The sequence below is a fragment of the Plutella xylostella genome, chromosome 12, assembly GCF_932276165.1.
Source record: "Plutella xylostella chromosome 12, ilPluXylo3.1, whole genome shotgun sequence".
NCBI lineage: Eukaryota > Metazoa > Arthropoda > Insecta > Lepidoptera > Plutellidae > Plutella > Plutella xylostella.
Genome location: NC_063992.1, coordinates 6169823 through 6195752, shown reverse-complemented (window position 1 = coordinate 6195752; position 25930 = coordinate 6169823). Strand labels below are relative to the sequence as shown.

The 25930-nt window shown below is 35.8% G+C and overlaps 3 protein-coding genes and 1 long non-coding RNA gene across 4 annotated transcripts in view; 3 read left to right on the top strand and 1 right to left on the bottom strand.

Annotated features, from left to right (window-relative positions):
• The window catches only part of LOC105383285 (hemicentin-1), a 112734-nt gene extending 103335 nt beyond the window's left edge, over nucleotides 1-9399 (top strand). The window contains exons 10-12 of the mRNA XM_038119493.2: nucleotides 192-325; nucleotides 6544-6891; nucleotides 7311-9399. Coding sequence (XP_037975421.2) covers nucleotides 192-325; nucleotides 6544-6891; nucleotides 7311-7495 — 667 coding nt within the window. The 3' untranslated portion in view covers nucleotides 7496-9399. The remainder of the gene's footprint in view (nucleotides 1-191; nucleotides 326-6543; nucleotides 6892-7310) is intronic.
• A 6556-nt stretch (nucleotides 9400-15955) lies between these two features.
• On the top strand, nucleotides 15956-16357 carry LOC125489288. The gene is made up of 2 exons (XR_007266861.1): nucleotides 15956-16137; nucleotides 16294-16357. It is a non-coding gene; the product is annotated as an uncharacterized LOC125489288 (long non-coding RNA).
• Nucleotides 16358-17258: 901 nt separating this feature from the next.
• On the top strand, nucleotides 17259-22267 carry LOC105383244 (gastrula zinc finger protein XlCGF26.1). Its single transcript, XM_038119349.2, has 9 exons — nucleotides 17259-17495; nucleotides 17945-18073; nucleotides 18589-18740; nucleotides 18989-19158; nucleotides 19521-19595; nucleotides 19669-19807; nucleotides 20104-20337; nucleotides 20519-20627; nucleotides 21604-22267. Exons 1-9 carry the CDS (start codon nucleotides 17355-17357, stop codon nucleotides 22072-22074), a joined length of 1620 nt encoding a protein of 539 aa, XP_037975277.2. The 5' UTR covers nucleotides 17259-17354; the 3' UTR covers nucleotides 22075-22267.
• A 142-nt stretch (nucleotides 22268-22409) lies between these two features.
• LOC105383284 lies at nucleotides 22410-25697 on the bottom strand. The gene is made up of 4 exons (XM_038119360.2): nucleotides 25445-25697; nucleotides 24094-24229; nucleotides 23111-23238; nucleotides 22410-22608 (listed from the first exon to the last, which is right to left on the bottom strand). Exons 1-4 carry the CDS (start codon nucleotides 25453-25455, stop codon nucleotides 22425-22427), a joined length of 459 nt encoding a protein of 152 aa, XP_037975288.2. The 5' UTR covers nucleotides 25456-25697; the 3' UTR covers nucleotides 22410-22424.
• Nucleotides 25698-25930: the final 233 nt, after the last annotated feature.

Sequence of the window (25930 nt, the reverse complement as noted above, 5' to 3'; positions counted from 1 at the left end):
ATGTATTTTATAAATAAATAGCATAATTACGTAGGTGTTATAATCGAGTTTGACCTTCGTGAAAATATTGTGTAAGTATGAGTACTTGTTACCTCAAAAAAGTCATCGCTTTTTTGCAGACCCTACTACTTACCATACTTTTGAATGTTGAATATTTTTGACTAATGCCCTTTTCACTTACACCCTAACAGCACGGGAATGGAGAACAAAGCGCTGGAAATGTACCAGCCAATGGACGACTCCAAGAGCGCAGTGTACGCGTCGCAGGGCGGCTTCCGCTACCACGTGGCGCCGCACTCCGCGCAAAACCTCACCAATGCCGACTGTGAGTTCATGTTTTGTTACTTTTTTTGTTAGTGGAATTGGGATTGCGTTCTGTGTGGTTTTTTAGAAATTTGCGTCACGGTTTTGTTGAGAATGGATGATTGTAGTAGATGAAAGGTCTGGAAATAATTAGGTAGATTACTCTATCAATAACTATACTTATATTGAACTTTGAGATAATGTTGATAAAAAATCATATTTCTACGTGAAAGTAATAGGCAACGGGGCGTAAGTTGATTGATGATTGACCCATTAACTTACTGTTAACTACAGTAAGTTGAGTTCATATATGTATATTATTATTTGTATCATATCCCTGCTGTATCTCAGCCCCGGAGCGTAGCATGATCGCTAGTTTGACGTAAAATTTCATAGAATATTTGCGTACTTATAAACTAGAAATAAAATTATTTTTCTACAACGTTATCCGTCGCACTTTCCTCATTAAGTTAATAACGGTTTCCAGGAACTGTAAAAAAATTAACGAACCCGGGGACTTTTTGGAACCGAGCTTTATTATACTAGCTTTTGAATGGGCTCTCTTTCTGGAAAGGTTTCAATGTATAATTTTCACCAAAATTACAATGGTCAAAATATTATCGCTTCTACAAATAAAACAAGTTGTACTATCAATAAGCTTCATTGGTACGACCTGACCTATTTACTTACTCGAAGTTCTATTAAATGGTGATAATAAATACATTTAAGTATGTCGTATTTAAGCTATAAGTACCTACCTTTTTATAAATGAGTTTTATAAACAGTATGAAATCATTGAAATGCTCCATAAATTTAAATGTACGCGATGAATAAATTACCTACATAAATTATACAGATCTCTACAAACAAAAAATGTTTTTCAGCAGTCCATGCATCGAATACAGATTTTGTAACCTAACAAACCAACTAACAGTAAAATGACCTAAAGAAGGGCAAATTATTAACCAAACGAACGAGTTATGATTGCTTGTATTTGTTTTCATCGAACAGTTTTAGACAACTGTGCCTAAAAAAGCTACTTTTGTGGAAACCAACTTCTAAGTTCCCTTGCAAGATGAGAACTTGCGTCCGCGTTGTTCTATGTAGATTACTCTTATGTAGATATTTGGCGGTAAAACTTTATAAGTACATTATCTTGATTAATAAAATTGTTTAAAACTCTGTTAGATAGAAAGGTGGATTTTACGTCTATTATTTTGTATGGATGGCAAGGAAAATGAACTTTATATAAACAAATAAGATACAAATCATGCGTATCTGAGTTTTAGAATCGAACATAACTATATACACTAAGAACCTACGTTGTCGTTATCTAAGAATTTATCTCCAAGCTCCAAAAAATCATTCCAACACACAATAAATACTCGTAGTTGTGTGTGTGCTAGTGCCTTAATCGAGGACCCGTTAAATTCAAAATTAATTTAGCTTAACTTAGTATTCAAAGGCCATATTGCTCGGGTCGCGACCGTCCGGAATAAATTCAGTTCGAATTTATGCAAATAATGGGAGATCTTTCCGCAAATTGTCGGTTTACGCTTCCTGTGTTCGCTAGTGTATGGACCATTATCTTGTTATCGCTGTGTTCAGTCACACGGAACACCTCAACGGCGTTAAGCTGATGGTTTATGTTGTTTGACTTTGTTTAATTATACGTTGCCTCCTATTTATGTCTTGTTAGGGAATGAGGTAATTGTTTAGGTCATTGGTTCAGGTTATCGTCCCATTCTGCGTTTTATAAATACAAAATACGTAAGTCCATTGTAGTCCATAAACATACTTAGATTGTTTACCTATCCGTAATTAGTATAATGTGAATTACTTATTGACGACCAACTATTAAATCGAATAAATCCTCCCGGAAAGGTTTTAGTAAAACATATTTTGCCTCGACATAAGTAGTTATATCTACGTAACAGCATGTTATTCTCACACTATGAACACGTAACTTTATGATGGTACCTACATGTACAGTTGAGAATACGGTCCGAAACCTTTTTTCCATCTTCTCGAGGGACAAACTTTTTCCTATTAGGACGAGAATCGACTATGTAGGATAAGTTGATAGGCAAATTCGAAATGTCTAGACCGAAGACCGGACCAATTTCCATAAATCATGGAAGTCCCAGGTTTCCTCAAGCATATGCACATGCCACAACGAGTGTGGGAATAAAACCATTACAGATATATGCCAGGCCTTAGTCCTCGGGGATCCTAAAGGAATAAATCAATATCTATTTCGGATATTTAAATATTGAAGCCTTTGGGTAGATGAATGTAATTCAGAATTCAGTTGGAAACGATCACATATGAGGTCCTATCCATTTTCTTTCTGGAATTTCCGTATAAGTTTGTGGTTGGTTCGTTTTATTTTATGGTACGGAGTACGTTGATAGGGTAACGCACCTTTTCAGTCCCCTGACTCGCAAGTGCTGCCGAGTTGAGCGAGACACGGGTATAAAACAATTTTATGCTTATAAAAATAGTTTTGTGAAAGCACCTAAATCATTGTATTCTCAGAATATTGTTCGGGACGTATTGACAAGAAAAATGTTATTGTCATATTCTGGTTTGGAAACTTTTCCATGTTATTATTTTTCGTTTATGAGGGTTCGTCGGATAGCAACATAACAATACCTAGATTTTTTTCATAAAACTACTTACTGATAAAACAAACAAGGATTTGTATTTTAAGTACTTTTAAGTTTTATAATACATTTCTAGATTCCGGGAACCATTTCGTCTTTCCTTGATAAAAGCACTCGTAGCATAACTTAGGCTAATAAGAATCTTAATTCTGCGAAAATTAAAACCTCTTTTGAATATTAAAGTGGCAGTAAATCCGTACAAGTTGTTCCGAGTAGCATTATTTGTAAATATCCACTAGGCAGCCCTATAATTATTTAATTGACCTAGTTACCTTAATTCTCAAATCTATTAGTTACCTACTCACCTAGTATTTGTTGTCGTTGAACTGTAATTATAGGAATAGAAATATGTACATATTTTATAAATGCCATCGGTTGCGAAATGGATAGGAGAAATGAACCCAAAAAGAAACAAAAAATATTGTCACTATTGTGTAATTATAACTGGAAAAAAAAGTTGCAATTTCTAACATTTTTATTTCGTAAGTACCTAATATTAACATTTGTTTATAATTATTATGGTCGCATTGCATCAGTCCATTAGAACTATCGTGTCAGGCAAATATCTTTAGCTACCAGTGTTGCATATTGTATACTTAATAAAATATTATCCTTTAAATTTAAACTACATGCCACAACCAAATGGTGAAGGTGTTTTTTTTTAATTATATTTCCCTACATGTAAGTGATGTCGGTGCTAATTATTTTTCATTCACCGGTTACCAGGCATTGTAAACTTCCTGGAATATTACCTTTGCTGCTATTTCAAACAGAAGCATTTGCGGCATTATGTGTAGTTGACTTACCTATTAGGTCAATGTTGATCCTTGCTGCGGCTAACCAGGCCTGGGGGCCTACTCTGTATTTGCGATTATGAAACCTGAATCTACTGGGAATGCCTACCTACCCAGTATTCATGGAATTAACTTACAAAGGATTTGTTTGTAAGGAGTTAGTTAGAGAATGAGAGAGATATTAGAGTTTCGACTCTTGGTGTGAGTCAATAAAAGAATAAATAAATAAATAAATGTTAAAATTAGTGTATCTTGCTGTTGCTTTGTATATAAGTTAACTATTGCTTTGAGAAAAGCTTATTATACTCGTAGCTCCTAGCTATATCATGGTTTCGTTTGCACTCTAAAACATTATAATATTAAAATCGGAGTTACCCTCCTGGCGTGGCTTCCAATAATGACGTTTCATGCCATCCAATAGTGGGCATTAACTATACCTATACCTATCCTGATATACATGTCACCTCGTAATGGATCGCTCTCGTGCATTCATAATCAATTAACTACAGCCTGAAGTCGAACGATTATACCAAATGACTAAATTAGATCTATTTCGGCGATAACGTAGCTCCAGGTAGGTACTGTTGCCGTGATGTTTATTTGTAAAGGTAAAAAAATTGGTTGCCACCAACATGAGGTGAGGTTATAGGAGACGCTGTGACACTATACTTTGTAAAATATACCTTGAGTCCTATTACGTTTGATTGACAGATGCTTATGCCTAGTAAATTTATATGTTACTTTTCCCTTGAAAACCAAGAAATGACAGATAATAATTATGTACTTATGACTTTTACAGCTTTCAGAGGGCTCATGCATTTTACAAAATATATTAGTACCTATGGTAGGTATTTCTTCGGGATTCATTTGGCGAGTAGCGACATGACTCTGGGTGACAAATCACTAGGATCTAATAATATTATGTAGGTATTACGAAGAAACTTTTGCGACTCGTCGCCTGCTGCCACCTTATGTCGTCGGTGCCCAGTTACCACCTTATTTTACCTACTTAGTAACGATTTTTTACAAGGCCATTTAGTAGGTACATATAGCTAGCATACCTAGACCTACCTATTTTTTGTAAACTAGATCGGTGCCATTTACATAAAAGTATTTTGATTTTATGATGCAGATAACGCGATAAATGGTATAAATTGCCGGTCGGATCAATCCAGTAATCAGTTAGGTTCGTGACAAAAATAACCACATGCCGCGTGCTAACTATACTTCGTAGGTTAATAATATTAATCATGCTATCTATTATAACTTATTGTCTAGTATAATTTTATCTATTACATTCAGTTATGCTATTATTGTTATTATACGTAGGTACGTTATTATTAATATTATTCACTCCGTGCCTGTATACTAAAGCTAAGTAGGTAAGCATATGTCTCTAACTGAAACAGTATTTTTTATTTGTATTAAAGAATGATAATTAGGTAGAATACATTTGAAATGGTCAATCTGTTTCAAGCTGTAAACAAATGCCAAACTTATAAAACGACTCTTCACTTATCTTAAAATAATACTTACTTCGTAGTTACCTACGACTCCTTACGACATCTTTTAGCGTCACTCTTAGAACCACTAGTGATGATTTTCTGCACTTATTTAATTACACACTTAATTAAATCATTATACTTACATTATTTCTTTCATGTACTATCAAAAGGACAATCGATTGATTGTGAAGGTAACACAACCTTATGTATACCTATCGAATGAACAAAGGATTAAAAAAATACTTCACGCTTATAGCATGCTTTAGTACCTTCCCAAAACACTCAAAAGGTTAAATAAAACCAGAAAAGTCATATATCTTCATAGTTTTAAATCAAGTATAGCAATTCACTGAATAAACATAAAGTACCCGCTACAGAGTAACTGCATGTATTTATTTATATTGTAAAGTTACAACATACGTTACCTACTTAGGCATAATTTACTTACCTTTTAAATAAGGTTAACTTCACACTGCTTCCCTTTCTATGTAGGTAATGGGAAAGGTATTATATCTTTCTATAGGTATACGTAAGAAGCTCTTAACCCACTTCCTAAATGCCATTTCTATTAGCTCTCGTAATAAAGTGTTAAAATGTAATGAATCGAAGGTTCTAGGCTTCTAGGTTATTGTTTTGTTTTCCATCATCCGCGCATTATACAGGCTGCTCTAGTTTCATAAAAAGAGTTTAAAAAAAGGCTAAGTTCGAGTGAGGCAGCGCCGTGATGCGGTTACTACGTTGTTTAAATTTTGTTGTTCGGAGAAGGCTTCTTTTTATTTTATTTTTGTGAATGAGGTAGTTGTTTGTTTTAGTGGAAATAGCTTTTCATCTACTCTGTGATTTTCCGAACACCCACGTTCAAGAGAAAACACCCAGTAACAGTAGAGGCATATACATTTGCTACGCAACCCTAAAAACGGATACACTCTGGCTGACGGACTCCACTCCACTGCACGAGGACAATCCCATTAGCATTTCCGCATAGTTATCGTACACCTACTTATAAATAGATAGTTTACCGTAGCCAGTGTAGCCCTACAAAATGAAAGTTCACAAGCAATTTATGTGGTAAACCGCGAACGGAATAAAATCGAATCGTTGTGTAACTATTTCGAATTCCGATGCCTGCTCGCAAACTTTCACGGCTGGCTCCATTTTCAATAGCACACTTTGGAAACTTTTTGCACAGCACTAGATACGCAGCAAGCTATTAATTAGGAGCAGTGTTTACAGTTCTCCAGAGTGAGCTAATGAGGTGTTTTGTTCATATTGCAGGGCGCAACGAGGCTTACATCGAGCACAGCTACACCAACTCTAACAACGCGGGCAGCGTGCACTCCCAGGAGTCGCTATGGCAGATCAAGCTAGTGCCGCCGACCAATGGCGTGGTGGGGATGCCACCCCCACACCAGATGATGGACCGACAGAGCAACTACGAGTATAACGCGATAGGCCGCGGGGGGTACGGCAACATGGACGACTATGAGACCTACCCCCACATGGCGCCGCAGAATGGGCCCGATGCGTACAACAGGAGCAGTCAGAATCCGTCCAGACAAGACTACTGCTCCGATCCCTACGCGTCCGTGCACAAGCCTAAAAAACGCATGGAGCAACATATGGGTATGTTTTGGTCAATATAATTCATAAATTTATAGGTTTTTGGTGTAGACTAAAATTCTTGCATAAAATTTTATTCATTTCAAGTTATTAATGCATGAATCAGATGTTGCGAATACCTCCCGCATCTCATTTCAGTGCTTATTAAAAGAGCTTTCGATAAGTTTGTGTTTCGCACGCACGATAAATAATTAAATTCTCCGTTGAACAAGAAGCGTGATCAAAATAATTGTGCAACGCAGCGGGTTAAACACATTTAATCCTCTCATTACATTTCGTATGTACCCAATGCGATGGCAACGCCAATCACTGAACTAATTTCCATTCGACCTAGTTATGAACTCGTATACTGGCGCAGAGCTTCTTCAATAATTGCAGTTGTAGAAAGTGTTTGTTTTACGATGTCGCAATGCTATTTTCAGAGTCCCAATACCACGAAGTGAGCGGTCTCCCAGAGGCTTACGGCGGCAGCGGGGGTGAGCCGAGCGTGGCGGGGGGTGAGGAGAAGCCCCCCCACCTGTCCGTCAGTTATGATGAGAGCCTGGAGTCAGGGTACTCCACCCCCAACTCGAGGGCCCGACGGGTTATCAGGGAGATTATTGTCTGAAGAACGCCTTTAGCCCCTTACCAGTAAAAACAGACTGACAATTTCTAGGAAGCCTTCATTGGGAAGTGTTTTCAGTTAATTTTAAATAGGCACTAAAAACGTGTTTTCCGCTTTTTTGTTTTAGTAAACACATACATCTTTCTTATATAATATGGAATACTAAGTACATTATTGAATTTCACTTCCCAACGGAGTTTTTGGGAAAAACAAGCAATCTGTGAGTTGGTATGGTGGCTATGTGGCTGATCAATTTATGGTGCACGATTATAATGAACTTATGGACTCTGAGAAGTCAATCTTAGCATAAGGACCGGACTTTTAACGCATGTATTACAAATAAATCGGATTATCTCTTGCAAACTATGTTAGTAACTTGCAAAGATAAGTAAGAAACATGGAATAACCGAAGTCATTCGTTTCAGTCGATAAACTAATGATACGAAACAGTTTTTTTTAACGTCATGAAAGTGTTATTTCATTATTTTATGTAAATATAGGTAAGCCCTAATTTGATATTAGACTTATTAATGTATGACTGTCTTCACAAAAACTACACACTGCACATTTTGCATTGTGTTTAATAGATTTAAAAAACTACCTAATAAATACATCGAATATACTATTTTATTCAATTTAAAAATCATTTTCAACTGATCTCTTGTTGCCCATCTGCACTTGAATATAATGTCTATAACTTCTTTCCACTATAAGTTCGATAGGTCTGGTCAACGAAAAATAGACAGTGACAACAAATGTAGAAGGTGGATAAATTGAGAAATACTCAGTGAATAGTACCTATGTACGTATGGTATTATACAGGTGTTGCATAAGTGGTTTCTAAGCCAAAAGGAGGTGAATCTAAGAGTCTTTCTGAACAACTTTAATTCTACAACTTTTGGAAATTCGTGAAAAAAAAACTAAGAACCTAAGTATGTATAGTTCCCATAGTAGCAAGACTAGCAAGTCACGCGACCAAAAAATTTCGAGTTCGCGAATATTCAAGTGTCGTAACTAGAGCACAAGTTTGTACTTTGGGCTTAGTATACAACTATTGCAACATCCTGTATAGCAACTATTTTTTTTATAACGATAGTGCATTCGACGTAAGAACTTTGAAGTCACTATCGTTTTGGAAACGATGAATAGGTAATGCGAGTGCAGCTTTTAACGGCACACCATTGTAAATCATTAGACTCACACACTATGAAGGAAGTGTTTATCAATTTATCTATTTATGCACCTTGACTTGACCTTTATTTAAGCACATCAATGGCCAGATCGGTTAAAGAGATATTGTTGAAAGTAAGAACCTAAACCTATACAACCGATGTGTTGTGATGTTGTGTCAATTGTGATAAAATAAACAAACATGATATTTATGTTAATGCTTTAAATTATCATAGAAAGTATGTAGGTTCAAATGTCCACTTCATTGTCTGCTTATTGAAACTAAAAAGTTATACCGATATCACATTCCACGGGGAAAGACATCTGATACAAACACTATTTACTTAACACTCTATTGATTATATTTTTAGCGATCTGTTATATCGATTCATGTGACATAATGTCAAAATTGGACCGACATTTTAATACAAAACAAATGAATTCGCCGTATTATATGCATAATGATGTTGATAATTGGTAAAACCTACATGACTTTTTAATTTTACAGCGCACGTGAATTTAATATTGCTCTGGGCCCTAAGTGTAGGTTTTTTATTACCGATCGAGAAGTGAAATTCAACGCAGAATAAATTGTATACCGTGGAGCTAGTACAGCTTACTTACGACTTTCCCCGCGCCATACAAATTCACGTCGAATGGTGTAAAAACTCACACTCAGGGCCCTGAAGCTATGACGTTATAACGAATCTCGTTATCGATATTTTATGGTATAAAAACTATGATGATTATGAAGTATTGTTGTATAGTTAGGTGCAAAGAAATTAGTAGATTTACCTAAGCTGTTTGTAGCTTTGCCAATGAAAAATAATATTTGCAAAGTTATTTAGGCACAGCTTAGATGTTTAATTACTGACTACCAGGAAAGCAGTGTTCTACAATTTAGGCGGTTCACACACTGCCCTGCTACAACGCAACTGCTAACTGACGTGATGCGGGCAGTGTGGGAGCCGCCTTACACCGGTTTTCCTGCTACTCATGTAATTAATATATTTGAACAGTCACAATGAGCTTACAGAAAAAAAAAATGAGTGAGATAGATTTTTATAATTGGACACATATAACCACTTTACGTATATGAATAAAATGATTAAGTATAAATACTTAATAATGACTGTAAAAGTCTATGTACGATTATCACGGAAACTTTATGTTTGTTGAAAGTTTGGAGTTACTTGACCTAATAATTATTGTGTCGTACCCTGATTAATGACCCTCCTTATTAGATATATTATTCATTTAAGTTAAAACAGGAGCTATCATTTAGATAAATAAAAATTGTCACCTGCGTTCTATCTTGAATTGGTTAACTACTTATGGAAAAAAATCATCGACTGTTTAAACACTCTGATTATTAAGTACATAATTATTACTTAATAAATATTCTTATGTGCAGTATCTAAGATAAGATTAGGTGCCTACACCGAGTTTAATTCTAACTTTAGGTAGGTAACTACTTATTGTAAATACTTACTTAAGTATCGTCTTAATTTTAGTTGCATTTATTTTTTATGTTGATATGAATTATATTTTTTAAGTTTTTGTAAAATATTTAAATTTGTAGACTCATGCACTCAAGAATTATGTCTTGCTAATCAAATCACAACGTCATTTTCATAGATAAATTCGAAACTTGAGTGCCATCGTTAAGTCAGTCCATGAAACGCTATGAAATTTGGTTCTACGTAGGAGTTCAATTTAAATTTAGTGTAAGATATTTATAATTATTAGGTATATATTAAGTAAATATCAAAATAAGGACTAAGTGGGATCAATATAATTTTGGTAGGCACTGCCATAATATTATCATCCGGTTAATCACATGTTAAAAGTTCGATTAATTTAAATATTATGATCTCAGTTAATTTTTTCATACACTTTATTTTTATTTGATAATAACTACCTACATTTCCAAATATTTTACAGCACAAAAAGGTAGGTACTTGCAGAATAATGTAGAATATACTAAGTAAAATACTGAGTAAAAGTTTTGTTTCTTACTATAACTATATTACTGTATTACTTTATCATCAAGTTATTATTTCTGCATTTAACCTTCAGTATCCATTTGCTTAATTATTTAGTATTTTCTGATAAAAAAATGCTTTTGGTACGTTTGCTCCCACCTACTGTAACAATATTTTTTGAGATTAAACGTTAAGTTTTAAATTAAGTTACATATAAAAGTGCGGGAAGATTGAATCGGGAAAGTTTATGTAAGTACCTACATACATAGATACTTAGGTATTTACGTTTGTTGTGTGTATTTAAATTAGGTATTATTTGCCTTTTTTACATTTTCTAATACATTCATACCTACCAGTCAGGAGGTACTTGCCTAGATACCTACATAAAATTAGGGACTTATGCTGATAACACCCCGCACCGTTATATTATTTACACATAACATTTTTTCTGTACATTAATATTTAGATAAGTAGTTAAATTTTATTTTTGTGTCTACCTATATCTAATCTTATATTTTATTTTTGTATCACAATTATTTTAAGACTGTCAGCTGTATTAACAACATATTTCTTTTTATTTCTTTGTAAATAGTACCTAGTTATGTTTCTATAGCTTTTTGCGTATATGTACCTACCAATAACCTAATACCTACCAATAACCTACTTCTTTAATTTCAAAGTGTGAAGCAAGCACTTAATACAAACTAATTAATTAAATATGTACCTACCTATGTTTATGTTGCTAAGTAGGTATATGTTTAATTACTGGCCTAAGTTATGTCATTAGGCATATTTCGTACTTGCTTCGCACTAGAGGTAAACATGGTGTTGCTAAAACTTATCTTAACCCAAGATAACGAGTACGCGTGTTTTGAAACTATACAAGGCCAGAACGCAGAGGTTGGGACTGCTCGCGTATATTTTCAAATTAAAATGGTGCCATGATTTACTTGAAAGTATACAAGGCCATTACGCACTAATCGCGTATATTTTCAAGTAAGTTGGGCCAAAATTATGGCTTGAAAATATACTGCAGCAGTTACCACTGCGTACTAATCGTGTATATTTTCAAGTGCCAAGCGGCAATGTGAGCACTTGAAACTATACGTGATTAGTTACCAGGTAGCCCTTTTGAATTGTTGCTCTCTCTTTCTTTCATGCGAAATAGTAATAAGTCTATTGCTTTCTAAACATTGCATCATCATTCTGCACTTGGCATTGTTTTCGTAACTTGTTTTTTGCTTACATCGTACAGTTTAAAAGTAAATTGATTTAAATTAAACTGTTTTTAATAGTCAAAATAATCTCAGAAGAGGGTGTTGAACAATTCATAAAAGACAATTAATTACGGTGAATTCAAAACTTGATGAAAAATATGTTTGTAATAGGTCTATAGGGTTAATACCTACTACACTCACGAGCAATGAATTAGTCCAAGTAGCAAAAAGTCAACACAAAATGACTCAATTTTTTAAAACATTTATATTAGAATTTGATCAAAATTTACGTTTTTAGTTGGTTATAATATTTTGATGCGCTGTTAAATGTAATGTAATATTGCCGATGGCTTCATTAAGCTAGTCTTTTCCGTTCAGCAGCTATCGTCACTGGAACTTTTTCATTGCTCGTGAGTGTAGTAGGTATTACTCTTAATTCATATAAATAATAAGAGATTAGTATTCTTGCTTGCAAGTATGATTGTTATAAATATCAATTTATCAATCAAATTAGAGCTTATTTATCTTTATTTATAAACATTCTATAGGTATGACAGGCAGAACAAGTAAATTATAGTAATGTACATTTACCTAAATAGTTAAGTAAATCAGAATCAGCATGTAGGTATAAATTATATGCGACCAGTACGCCAATCAAGCAATGTGCGTAATAGCAATGTATATTTTCAAGAACGATTCAGAAAATCCCAACTTGAAAGTATACGCGATTAGTACGCACAAATCGTGTATATTTTCAAGTAAAATATTATTTTTTTTCACTTGAAACTATACAGTGCTAGTACACTATGGGTGCGTTCTGGCCTTGTATAGTTTCAAAACACGCAACGAGTACCTTGTGTACTGGCTGCTCTATAAGTATGTAAGTAGGTACTTACCTAAGTAATAAAAATTCTGCTCAACTCAGATTCTAATTAAAATAACTCCATAACTACATCTGTCAGATGATTCTTTTAAAAAAATATTGGCACATTACCTCTAAGGAGTAGCGTAACATCTTTACAAAATTTTGAGTTTATTTAGTTCGGTAAAGAGTAAGCTTAGTTTAAACATGTCCACTTATATAATTTTTTTCAATTATTATGAATATGACTTTGTATAATTTTTGTATCTATTAATCTTTATTGTAAAGAACTGAATTAAGCCATATTTTAACTATAAGCTGGGTAGGTACTTAAATGAATTTTAATGTTAAGTTTACTGAAGATATTGATTACATTACAGGCTTGTCCGCAATGCCACCTCTAAATACCTTCCAATAGTTATTCTATAAATTGACATAAAACTTAGTAGTTAAATAAAACATGTAAATATTATGTGGTATGTATGACAGTTATATTCAAATTATGACTAAGTATAATTATGTAGTTAACAAGCTCGAAATTAAATACAATTTTTAAATAATGCCTATTTTTTATTTTGAATCTAGTTAGTGACTACCTACCTGGGTTACCTGGGTATAGTGAATCAGTGGTACTTACTTACACACTACACAGTGGATCATCATAACGCGGGTTCGTTTTGATAGACAATTAGGTACAGTGGCGGATCTACAAATTTGCCGCCCGTAGGCCATTCAATTTTTGCCGCCCCTACTGACTTCTGAAATTCAATTTGTTAGTTTAATCCCGTTATTAGTATGATTGTGAACTTAATAATATTTCTACGTCTATCTGTCACCATCTTCAAATGTTTCATCAAATCTTATAATTAAGGTTCCGTACCTCAAAAGGAAAAAAGGAACCCTTATAGGATCACTTTGTTGTCCGTCTGTCTGTCTATCTGCCTATCTGTCACCACCCTGTTTCTCAGAAACGGGTAAAAATATGAAGCTGACATTTCGCAAAGATATACAAAAAAAAAATATTTAGATTTTTTTTCATTTTTCATACAAGGTGGCGCAAAAGTAATCACCCTATTGGAAGTTGCTCTCATTTGTACAAATGGCCGCCAATTTCAAATTTGTTTTGATATTGGTGGACTAGACACATTAATGCAGAATACAAGTTGAGAAGCCATGGAAGCCATACTTCCCAAGAACGCCAAATAATTGTGTATATTCAGTTTTCGGGTCGCCTTTTTTTTCGTTGTATATGTCATTTTTTCCTGCAATATCGCCCGAACCGTTTCAGACGGTTTTTGTGGGTGTTTTTTGAAGAGCCGTGTTAATGTGAATAAGCCCGTGTCTCTGGAAGCCCTTAAGGACAACATTCGACACGAGTGCGAGAATCTCTCGCCCGAAGTTCTCGCTGAATTGATGAGAAATGCCATGAAAGGAGCCCGTAGGGCTATCAATTGTGACGGCTCCCACTTGGCCGATATCATCTTCTAGACTTTACGAATAAAAATTTAAAGGTTCAAATAAACATAGTTAATAAAAAAACAAAAAAGCGATTTTTTTCATTTAAAAAAAATATTAGACGCAATCAACATAGGATGACTTCTTTTGATCCACCTTGTACAAATGTACGACATCGACAAGCTGGTAAAATAAAATATTGAAAAAAATATATTTGGTTTGATTTGGTTACCATCCATACATGTAAAATGGGGATGATTTTTTTCGTTGGTGTCAATCAATTTTTTTTTAATGACTGGTTTACGAAATATTAAGCTTCAAACTGCGAATTCTTGGTAGACTCAAGTGACTGTTTGGTCCAAAAATATCACCGATGTACTTAGTAGGTACATACGACAAAATTCCACATAACTACCATTACGGCCGTTTCCAGTTTCTCCAAATTCGAAAGTATTCCCGCCGCTTCTTGTCGCGTTACAGGCTTTTCAGTAATAACATCTTTGATTGATTTCAAAGAATAAATGCATGCCAAGAATCTCTTTAACTATTACATGCTTCTTTTCTGGCTGACCAACGTCTCAAATTCACTCTATTCCGGGTTTTGCCTTTCCCGATTTCACTCATTTATTTAAGCCAGCGTACAAAAAAATCCTGTAGCAGCATGAAAAAGCGACAATCTTGGCTAGTAGCACGGGGCGCATAAGTATTTAAGACATCGCGCAGCCTCAAGAGCGAGCGCGACGACGTAGAACTTTTGTCACGACTTAAATGCGCCCCGTACTAGCCCTTCTGAGCATGATTCAGCAGCCACAGTTGCCACTAAATTCAAAGAATATAGCTACCTACTGATTATATTACAGTCCGTTATTTATATGTGGATTGTGTACACGTAAATTTATATTTTAAAAAATCTGTAAAATAAAAAAATGCTAAATTTGCCGCCCCTCTAAATCTGCCGCCCTAGGCACTGGCCTTTTTGGCCTATAGGTAAATCCGCCACTGATTAGGTAGGTACCTACTAACTTATGCCTAAAGTTAGTTGAGTTATTTGAGTACTTAGGGCCACTTGCACCAACATATTAGGACGCGACTGAAAACCAGTGCCGCGTCAGGTGGGTGGATGCCACCTCATCTGTAGCGGTGTAAGCTGAGGCGCGGGCCTTTTCGGTGCTGGACAACTCACACTATTATATATATATATATATATATATATATATTTTTTTAATTATTCTTAATGTTCTTTTGTTTGTTTGTTTTACTTTTAATTTTAATTTCGTTTTTTGTTTTATTTTTTGTGTACTTATGTTATTATTATTTTTTTGGTGAGTGGTGCTAGACACCGAATAAAGAATTTTTATCTTATCTTTATCTTTATTAAATCTAGATTTAGTGTCAAATCTCGTTTTAAGAAACGTCAGTCCATATAAAATTTGACACTAAATCTAGATTTAATATGTTTCTGCAAGTGGCCCTTAGTGACAAATACTATTCACAGTTTAGAGAGCTTATTGATACTAGGTATTCAACTTGCCTTTGCATTAACACATTCAGTCACATTCGTGGTTGACACGACGTTAGATTTTTAATTTTTGCCGCCGTTTTCTTTTTCTTTGGACATCCGGGTTAACGTTTGCTGGCCAAGTTCTATGATTATGTACCTATAGTGCCACAATCTTATCTGTTCCGGTGGTCAAAATGTGTACTAACGAGACGTCATTGTCAAACGTCATTTCATACTCTGTGCGTTATTTGAGTTGTCAATTTCTGCGAAGAGGCTGACGCTACGTTATTTAATTTGTTTTGTGATTTTCTGCGTGAAAATAATGCCAAAAGCGCTAAAATGTGATGCAAGAAAAGTAATACTAGATATATTGGCTTTTATTCAGGAAAAATAACGTATTCAGACGCCTTTAATTCCGTTTGAAAAATTGAAAGAACGAGTTGCAGCGGCTACAGGTTAGTGTTGCCAAATATGACGAATAATTTTACCCATATACTCACATGTAATTTTATTAATATTTTCCCGAGAGACCCGTACCCCAGCAGTGGGGACGGGATGGGTCGTGATGTATATAAGTGAAGTATATAATCTTTATTTTTCTTTGATTACAGGTGTGAGTGAAGCTGCGTACCTATACCTTAGCCAGTATACCAAGAAGAATTTCTCGCACCTGCAGCGATTTTAGACGAAATAATGATGATTAATGACATCTTCTTCTTCCACTACGAGTATCAAGGGTTGGCTAGAAGAAATGGATTTTTGGCAATTAGTCTTTGTACATTGCCTGAATTTCTTTTAATTTTATGCTCTTTGTTTCTTGTTACTTAAGAAAATGAAAAAATAAAGTGTTCATAAATAATAATTAAGTACAATAGTTTTCTATCTCGTTATTCCCACGACCCACGGATATTACCTATATCATTGTAAAATCTAGATTTAATGTCTTATATCAGAACATAATCAGAACTAATTTTGTTTCTGTTCGTCGTTTGATATATTATATCCTCTTTCATTTACTATCGACCCTATATTTTGATTTATCTATACTTATGAATGTACCTAATTATAAAAATAGGTAATAGCAGAAATGAGTTGTCGTTTAAACCAGAAATAGGCAAAATTTAATCGATGGCATCACTGGATTCAATGACAGCGACGTCGCCACCGGAACAGATAAGATTGTGGCACTATATATATTATTATAAACGGGAGTTATGTGGCATCGGACGCGGCTGCTGTCAGCCGCGAATGATAAGACAAGAAGTGTGCACGGTCTTTTGCCGTGTCAATATCAGTTCGTGCCAGATCGCTCTCGGGCGTCTGAAAGCTGAAGGTCGGCCCAAGGTCCGCGACTTACGTCCGATAGTTTGAACAGCGTAGTGTACCTTCCTTACAGCCGCGTCCGATGGTGTGTCGGCATTTTTACGTGGGGCTCTACATCTACAGAATATTCAAGTATGGCACAGACACACAATTGACATTGGCATTATTGACACATGACACATAACCTAAACTAAAAGTGACACAGACAAACCCATCAAAACAAAAATAGCCAAGCCATCCATAATCCATGAACATGAAGCCAAAGTTTTCAAAACAAAAATAATTATAATGTTGCTCTTGGACTAAATAATAATCCATTACAATAAAATAGATTTTACTCTCAATTAAAATGAGCTTAAACAATGGTAATAATAATAATAGTGCCATTTATATACGTGCTTGCCGATCGTGCCTTAATTCGAAGCCCACAAATTATGTTTTGCTTCAAAATGAATGGATTGATATGTATAAAGCTTGCATAAATGTTGATGTAAGTATTTTTATCAGTATCTATCATAGTAGTAGTTAGATAATACTTATAAATGTATGGTTACGAAACATCCCTGTGACAAGTTTCCAGGCGATTTGTTGGTTCTTGTGCTAGGATTTGAGGAATGCTATAACTAAGTATAAATTAAATCATTTTTGATTACAAACATGTTGTGTCGTCGTGGGAAACCCTCTGTGTGATCTGTTTCTTGAGTAATTTTGGGAATTGGGGGGTGCGGTTAAAAATAAAGTTTTGTTTAAAATAAAGTTAAGTTGAGCTGATGGTGCAGTAAGCCTGCTGGACGTATCAACTGTTATTTATATATGCCTGGCACACCCCGAGAGCAATCAGAGACTTACACTATTCTGACTAATCATTTCACCACAGTGACAAATCCTAGACACAAATAGTTATGTGAACTTCTTCTCTACATAATTCTCTTGGTTTAGATTACAGACAAGGAACAAACTTTTGCTCTTTGTGACAACTGTAGCATCATACTGAAGCAATGCTTTGAATTCAAAGAGAAATGCCTCAAATCGGAAATATTTTGGAACACTCTGTCGGATACAAAACCGGTAAGAACCTTAAGTATAAGTTCATATTTAGCATGAGTATAATGTACAGGTGATTATTTTATTAAATTAACACCATTCTATTCTATATTCTATTCTATTCTCTGTGGGGGTGTAAGTACCTGCACCTGGCTCTCTCGAGTGGAATCTTTGTGCATATCCCCAAGGTCTAAACTGCCTTCCTAAGCTTGGACCATTTCCCACCACGCTGGTCCACTGCGGGTTGGTGGGTTCACATATCTAGATGTGCTAAATCTAGATATGCAGGTTTCCTCACGATGTTTTCCTTCACCATAAGAGCGATGGTATACATTGTACTTAAGTTAAAAGAACTCATTGGTACATGTCAGCACCGGGATTCGAACCCGCATCTCTTGTGTGAGAAGCGGGCGCTTACCCAACTGAGCTACCACCGCTCTAAACATAATATATATTAACACCATAGAATCCATAGAATTCTGGTCACTCAAATAAGATAGCAATAGGTTTATTATAAACAATATTCTTTTTCATTTCAGATAAGCACCACTAATGAAGATGAATTTAAAAAAATCATAAAAGAAGCAAATGTTAATATCAAATCCGAAAATTTCTCAATTTGTGCGGATACACAAGACTATGAAGATAATCAAATAGCCGGTGATGACATGGTATTGGTAGTAGTAGCAAGGTTAGTATCACTCACTCATTTTGAATGAGGGCCCTGAGTGCGAGTTTTTTCACCTATTGAGAAGTGAAATCGAAATGCAAATGTGTATGGCGCGAGGCGCGGGAGACACGCCACCTAGCGGTAAGTACTAGCTCCGCACCATACAAATGTGCATTTTCGATTTTACTTCTCAATAGGTGAAAAAACTCACACTCAGAATAAAGAAAAGGCATCAGTTACTTATTAATTTAAATTTATTTCTTTTACAGTAAAGAAGAATCTGAAAGTTTCAATAATGAAACTGAGCAAGTGATACAAACCAAAGATAATATTAAGAATAAGAATTCCGCTAGAGAAAAAGACCTTCCCAAAAAGAAGACAAAAGAAAAAAGTAAAGGGAAATTTATAGGGAAATGTGATAAATGTTGTAGAATATTCAGTAAGTAAGTTACATATTGAAGGTTATCCAAATATTGTAGTTCCGGAAAAAAAACATGCACTGGTTGAGGATGGAAGATTTCAGCATCTTTTCCATGGTAGCTTTTTTTCTGGGTGATTTTTGATTATTCTCAATCTGAATTATAGAAGTTACAAACCTGTAATAATAAAGGCTGAAAAGAAAACAAAGTACAGAACAATATAGCACCAGTATATGCCATCCTACAGTGGTGCTTGCATTGAAATTACTTCAACTGAACTGTTACAAAAGTTTTGTTTAATTCTGTCTTTTATAAATATCTTCATTCACCTGCTTGCAGGAACCTTTCTTTCTTTATTACTTATTCTGGTTTTCTATTTCAGAGAAAAGGAAGACCATTGAAGATCATTTTGCATTACGGCTATGTAAAAACAGTAAATTTGAAGTAAGATCATGTGGTAAGTTAAAAAAAGTACAGATTAATTTATTTATTAATTGCACTCTTGTTATAATAGTTTTTACTGATTTCAGGTATCTGTAACAGTCAGGAGGATTTTAAATCTGTAAATGAAATAAAAACTCATTTATTGGAACACTACAAGAATAATGACTTAGTCTGTGGAACTTGTGGCTTCACCGGGGAAGACTTTGCCGATATGCTGACTCATAGGTAGGTATCTATTAGGAAAATTTTATAAAGGCAAATGTAGCTCGCGGGAAACAGCAAGTTCACTGTATTTAAAGTTTCTCTAAAGAATGTTGGTCATGTGACTTGTTAGTAAGAGATAGAGTAACTGACTCACCCCTGCTTGATGTTGACCATGAAAATGTCAATCAAATTTTGGGTAAACTGGATTTTTGTTGGATGATAATAATTGTTTTGGATATTCAACTGTCTATTCAAGTTATAAAAAGTAGACATTTATAATAATTATGTCGGTGCAAACGCTCATTTTCAAATTTCAGACATGAACATCAACCAAACCAGAAGGCGGCCCAAACCGCCCTCCCCTGTATATTGTGCTCCAAGTACTGCCACGCTGTCCTGCGCGCCGAATTCCATTTTCGAAGGTTCCATCTCAAAAATGGCGGCATCAAATGCTCCCATTGCAAGAAAATGTACACGAACTTCAAAGCTTGCATGAATCATCAGCGGGCTCATTTCAATGAGTATCTTGAATGCAATGAGTGTGGCAAAAAGTAAGTGATACCATTAATTATTTATAGGCGAAAGTTTGTGTGTGTGTTTAGAGAGATGGTAAACATTGACGTCATAATTATGCACAAAGAGCTAATTCGAATAAGCTAAGTTGGGTTTGATTCCTATTTTTTTTCGTGAAGTTTCAACATAATAAGTTATAACTTGTTTACCTTGTTTCAGGCTTAGAGATAAAGAGCGCCTACAAGCACACATAAGAGATTTGCACATGGCTCGAAAAATTATGTGTCATATTTGTGGCAAATCTTTTGCGAGGAACATGAGTTTAAAGGTGAGTAAGACACGGTTTATTCTCATTCTTCTAAGCTTGTCGGTGACTACTCGAGGCTGTTGCAAAAGTGGTATAACTACTAGTATGCCGAAAGGGGGTGACTCAGCTCGTCATTCTGAACATCTTTTGTTCTATTAACTTATCGCACGACGAGAACGCATCGCGCCATCTTACGATAGCTGCCAATTAGGAAGACGCCTGTGTCACCCTCTTTCGGCTTCCTATAGGTAAGTACCCTTTTTTATAGTGTTGCCCAAATTCAGTCTTGGTCTTGCAGTCTTGGTCTTGTTCTTGCGTTTTTGCAAGACCAAGACCAAGAACAAGACCGCGTATTTTTAGCAAGACCAAGACCAAGACTGACCGTGCAAGACTAGAGCAAGAACAAGACATAGCCTGCAGGACTCTTGCGTCTTGCAGAGCGCTATTTCACTGAGTAGTTAGGTGTAACAGTTCGGTGTATAGGTAAGTACGCTTAGGAATTCTATGAGATGTAAAAAACTGTATCAAAGAAAATGAAAAACTGGACCTATGCGCATTACGACTAATACCATAAACATAGCGAATAAAAAAATATCTATTAAAATCAAAAAGTAAACTTTAATAAATAGTAATAGACTAATAGGTAATTGCAAGACTTGCAAGACTCTTGCTGCAAGACCAAGACCAAGACCAAGACTGGGAGCGCAAGACCAAGACCAAGACCAAGACCAGGTGTATTGGCGCAAGACCAAGACCAAGACCAAGACCAGGTGTATTGGCGCAAGACCAAGACCAAGACTGGCTAAGTCTCGTCTTGTTCTTGCATTTGGGCAACACTACTTTTTTACAACCAGTATAGTTATGTACCTACAGTAATTTGCACAGAAACCTGACGCTTCTTGGAGTGACATTGCTACTGGGATGGGCTTAGTTTTCCCTGGAGCCAACTGTGCCTACCCACTTACTAAGCGTAATCTACTTACTATTTTAATTTCAGTTGCACATGTACAATATGCACACATCCACCGAGAAAGTTGAGTGCGACCATTGCAATAAAGTGTTTAAAAACGAAAAAACATTAAGGGCTCACATTTTAAGGATTAAGCGAGGAAGAAAACACGAGTGTAACTACTGCCAAAAAGCTTTCTACGGGGCTGATGAGCTAAACCACCATATTAAATCACATACGGGTGTCAGGCCCTTTGAATGTGATATGTGCAGTAAGAATTTCAAAACACGAACCCGCTTGTCTGAACATAAGAAACAGGTGCATTTTACTCATACTGTGAAATGTGATGAATGTGATAAAATGTTTCCCACAGAGCGAGTTTTGAAGCGCCACAAGTATTTCCACACAGGTCAGAAGCCGTACCCTTGTGACTCCTGTCATAAATCCTTCTATAGCAAAAAGCAAAGGAGTGATCACTGTGAGCGACACCATTCGGGTAAAGTGTTTAATAAGTTATAGAGTTTTGTCGTAAACTTAATTAGAGTTACAATAGGTAATTATTTTTATTGTAAAATGAGTTGTCCGTAGAAAATAAGTGTTTTTATTAATAACGACTGAACACATGCAATATACCTATTTTATACCTCAATTAATTAAATAAGAAAAGAACTGCTTTAACATAATAATTAATAAAAGCTTACTATCAAAGATCTCTGTGGCCTTTTTGTCATAATTTTGTCTACACAATACCTACTAATCAAAGTAATCAAAGCACAACCATAATATTATTTCATTTACATACCTACATATATATTCACTTAAGACTGATAAGCAAATAAAGATCAATCGATCGTTTAAACGTTTATTGACTAAAATATTTGGTGTTTCAACAAATATTCGATGATGTCGAACAAGGTAGTTGAAGTGAACGGGCAGCGCGGGTAGTTTCGTCGGCAGGCCGTGTCGTCCTGGCTGCGCTTGCCTGCCTCTCCTATGTCGTATGCTCCCTGGAACGCCTCCATTGATGACTTGTCCTCTTCTCTTGGTGGTAACCTGAGGGGCATGCAAAGAATATTAGAACTGGCGGACGGAATGAAAACTTGGCACGCGGCATGCTGCATGTCTACTTACCGTTTTAAGGTAAGTGTCTATCTTTCGGCATCGTACGCAACGGACGCATCGCACACATTAATCTTTGTATACAAATTCACACTAGTGCGTCCATACATTTATGCATATCCGTTTGTTCCGTTACGTACGATAGTTGGACGCTTGCCTTTAGGCTGCCTGCCCAGTAGGCGCGTAAATGTCGCAAAACTAGCTCCAAATATTCGGCAATACTAAACCGAAACCCCCTTAACTCAATCGGTGGCGTACAGTTTGCTTCCTGGGGCTCGGTAACTACCTAGATAGAGCCGTAGTTGCTGCAGCGCTCCAAAACAAAGCCAATATTTAGAGTGCTCCATTCTATCTCGTGGAATTAAGCGTATCGATTGCCTTACAATTTTCGTTCGTTCGTCGACTTAAAGAGCCCTCTTAAGGCTAGTGTTCTCACGTGAGCATGTAAACGAAGCCGCCCTGCACCTCGCTGTGCAGCGGCTCATAGCCGAGGCTGCAGTACACGAAGCGAGCGCATTGAATCGCGTCATGATGCAGGATCTTCTTCCATCTCACGTACGGCTTCTGGAATTAAACGGGAGGGAGAGGGATGGAGTGAACTGGTGGCTGTCTGGAGGAATAGGTATGTCTTTTTTCTATTCTAGTTATAGTTCGCTGAATGGTACAATGAAATTTCTTTTTGGATGGATGTTTTTGGGGTTACTTTAGTTCTAATTAAATTTATTTTGTTATGTATAAAAGTGTCTATTTGTGAGGGCTGGGCTTACACACAGATACTCACGATAGTTATGCTTTGACAGTAGGTAGGTAACAAACAAAATTCAAGTTCCTTAGTGTACAATACGGCGTAAAACTACTTCCCGATCAAAGCCGTAACTCTAGTGTATTGTTATATGCACTATAGATATATACATCTAGAATACAGACAAGGCCTAGAACGGAAATAAAGCTGTAATTACGTAACACTTGAAAACCGACTTCCCTAAAGTAACACTCGCCACTAACAAGAATGTAGGTAGCAGCTAGGTGGGTTGGTACCCATTAAACTCCTTTACCATTCGGAATAAGCGAGAAAGTACCAGTATTATATAACAGTAGAAGCAAGAAGACATTCAATTAAATTAAAATCATACTAAAGGCAACATTATTACCTCAAGCAGGATAAGACACCTAAAAATTTATAAAAAGCGAAAAAAATATTAAGTGAGTACCTAACTACTTACCTACTTTCATTTTTAAATTCGTGTTTTGTGCTCATTCCAAAACGCCCTTAACATTCATTTGGATAACTTACGCAAAATCGTACAAGTAAGTAATAAATAAATTATGTGTAGGAACACTTTTATAACGCAAGGTTTTGTTTTATTTGACACTTCAGATTATCTACGAGTATTTCGCAGTAACTAGCTAGGTACTTACATGTTTCTGCGAAGAACTGAGATCCCTTTTGAAGAGTAGCCTCAGCAATCGCGGGGCTGTGACGGCTTGGTAGTCCTTCACCAGTAGATGAATGCAGTATAACACACCCACTAGAAGAGCCAACAGGATTATCAACCTAGAACCAAGGAGATAGGGTCTGTAATTAGTATTTGTTGCTATGTCCATCGACCGTGTAGAAGGGCATTGAGGAAGCAGGAGAAATGAGATTGGGTCAATTGTTTTGATATAACTTTAGAACAACAAGTTACGTAAGTATAAGTCTTTGTTTTGGTGTAATGGTTACGAAAGGGATTTTCCTTAATAGGCATCATAAAATATATAGGTACCTAATTTTCTTAATAATCATTTGGGCATGAAGATTACGTTTCTCAACAGGGAAGCATGCCGCTGTGCATTGTAGACCATTGAGATTAGCACCAGAGTCTGACTATACAGCGTGCGCTAGGATGTGGTAGGAAAGGTTCAATTTAACTATGAGATAGTAGAGGAAGCTCCATTTTACATTCCAAAAAATTCAAAATCTCACTAGTTTATTAGGATATGGTAGAGACCCACCTAGTTACTTGTTACTTCTTATTACTTCATGTTAGTGTCGTGAATCCCGTCTAGCTACTAAATAAAATTAAAACAAGTATTATGTAGATTAATACTTATGCATAGGTACGCTTTTGAGATACAATGCGATAGACTGAAAGACAGGAATACTTACGACTTACGTTGTCTACTCACGTCAAACTAAAAAACTTATTTTTCTCGTTATTTGGTTTAGATGCTTATATCGCAGAGATTAATCATTCCGATTTGCGATTCACATGACGAACGATACGGAAAGAGAGTTCCATCGTAACATTCAGATATGTATCTGAATAGGCATATAAAGAGGAATGATCTAGATTCTAGATATCAAACTTAACGGACAAGGCGAGAGCTATGCCACAATGCCTATTTAGGAAATGAAAATGATTTAATAGACCGTCGTTGTCGTCGTCGATATCGGCATTAGATCATAATACCTAGTATATAATACATGTCTAGTTCACAATAGCGTAGGTAGGTATAGATCAGATAACCAGATATACGTTAATTTAAGCTTCACTTAGGTACATCTATATCGCAATGATGGAATGACCTCTACCTCCGAATAATTACCTAGTTATTCTTATAAATATTATTTGTTAAATAACTTAGTCAGTTTTTTATCTACATACTAAATTGTCGGATTCTGAACGGTTCATCAACAGTCGATTGTCCCATGAATGTTCCGCGGTTAAAGGACATAGAATTTTCAGGCACTTACGATAAAAAGCAATAAAAAATACACCAAACTTACTTTATCCCCATCGTAACAAGAATCTAACCACCAAAAAGTTCCAACTTCACTTGACTAAACTCCTTTATGCACTGGATAAAACCTGCAGGGAGGACGTAATATTTGATAATGATTATGACTTTTGTTACGGAAAGCCAGTCCAGCCGGTAGCTCTGGCTCGAGCCATCCCCGTCTGCATCGCACGACCGAATAAAGGGTACTGGGCACTACTACACCTCGATAGTACTACGCCACATAATTGCTTGCTAAACGGGCGGGGTAGGTTCCCGAGCGATGGTGTTAGGTCTGCCCTGGGTTTATTTTTTATTTTTATGACATGTGCCTTACGCTTTGAAGGCTTGCTTGGTACTTACAAGTTTTCATTGTTAATGGACAACATTTCATTTTCTTTACCCTATATTTTTATTAGTTATTCGGAAAGTTTATAGAAAATTAGTGGACCCGTATTTTCTTATTTTGTTTATACATAAATTTTTGCATGTTATT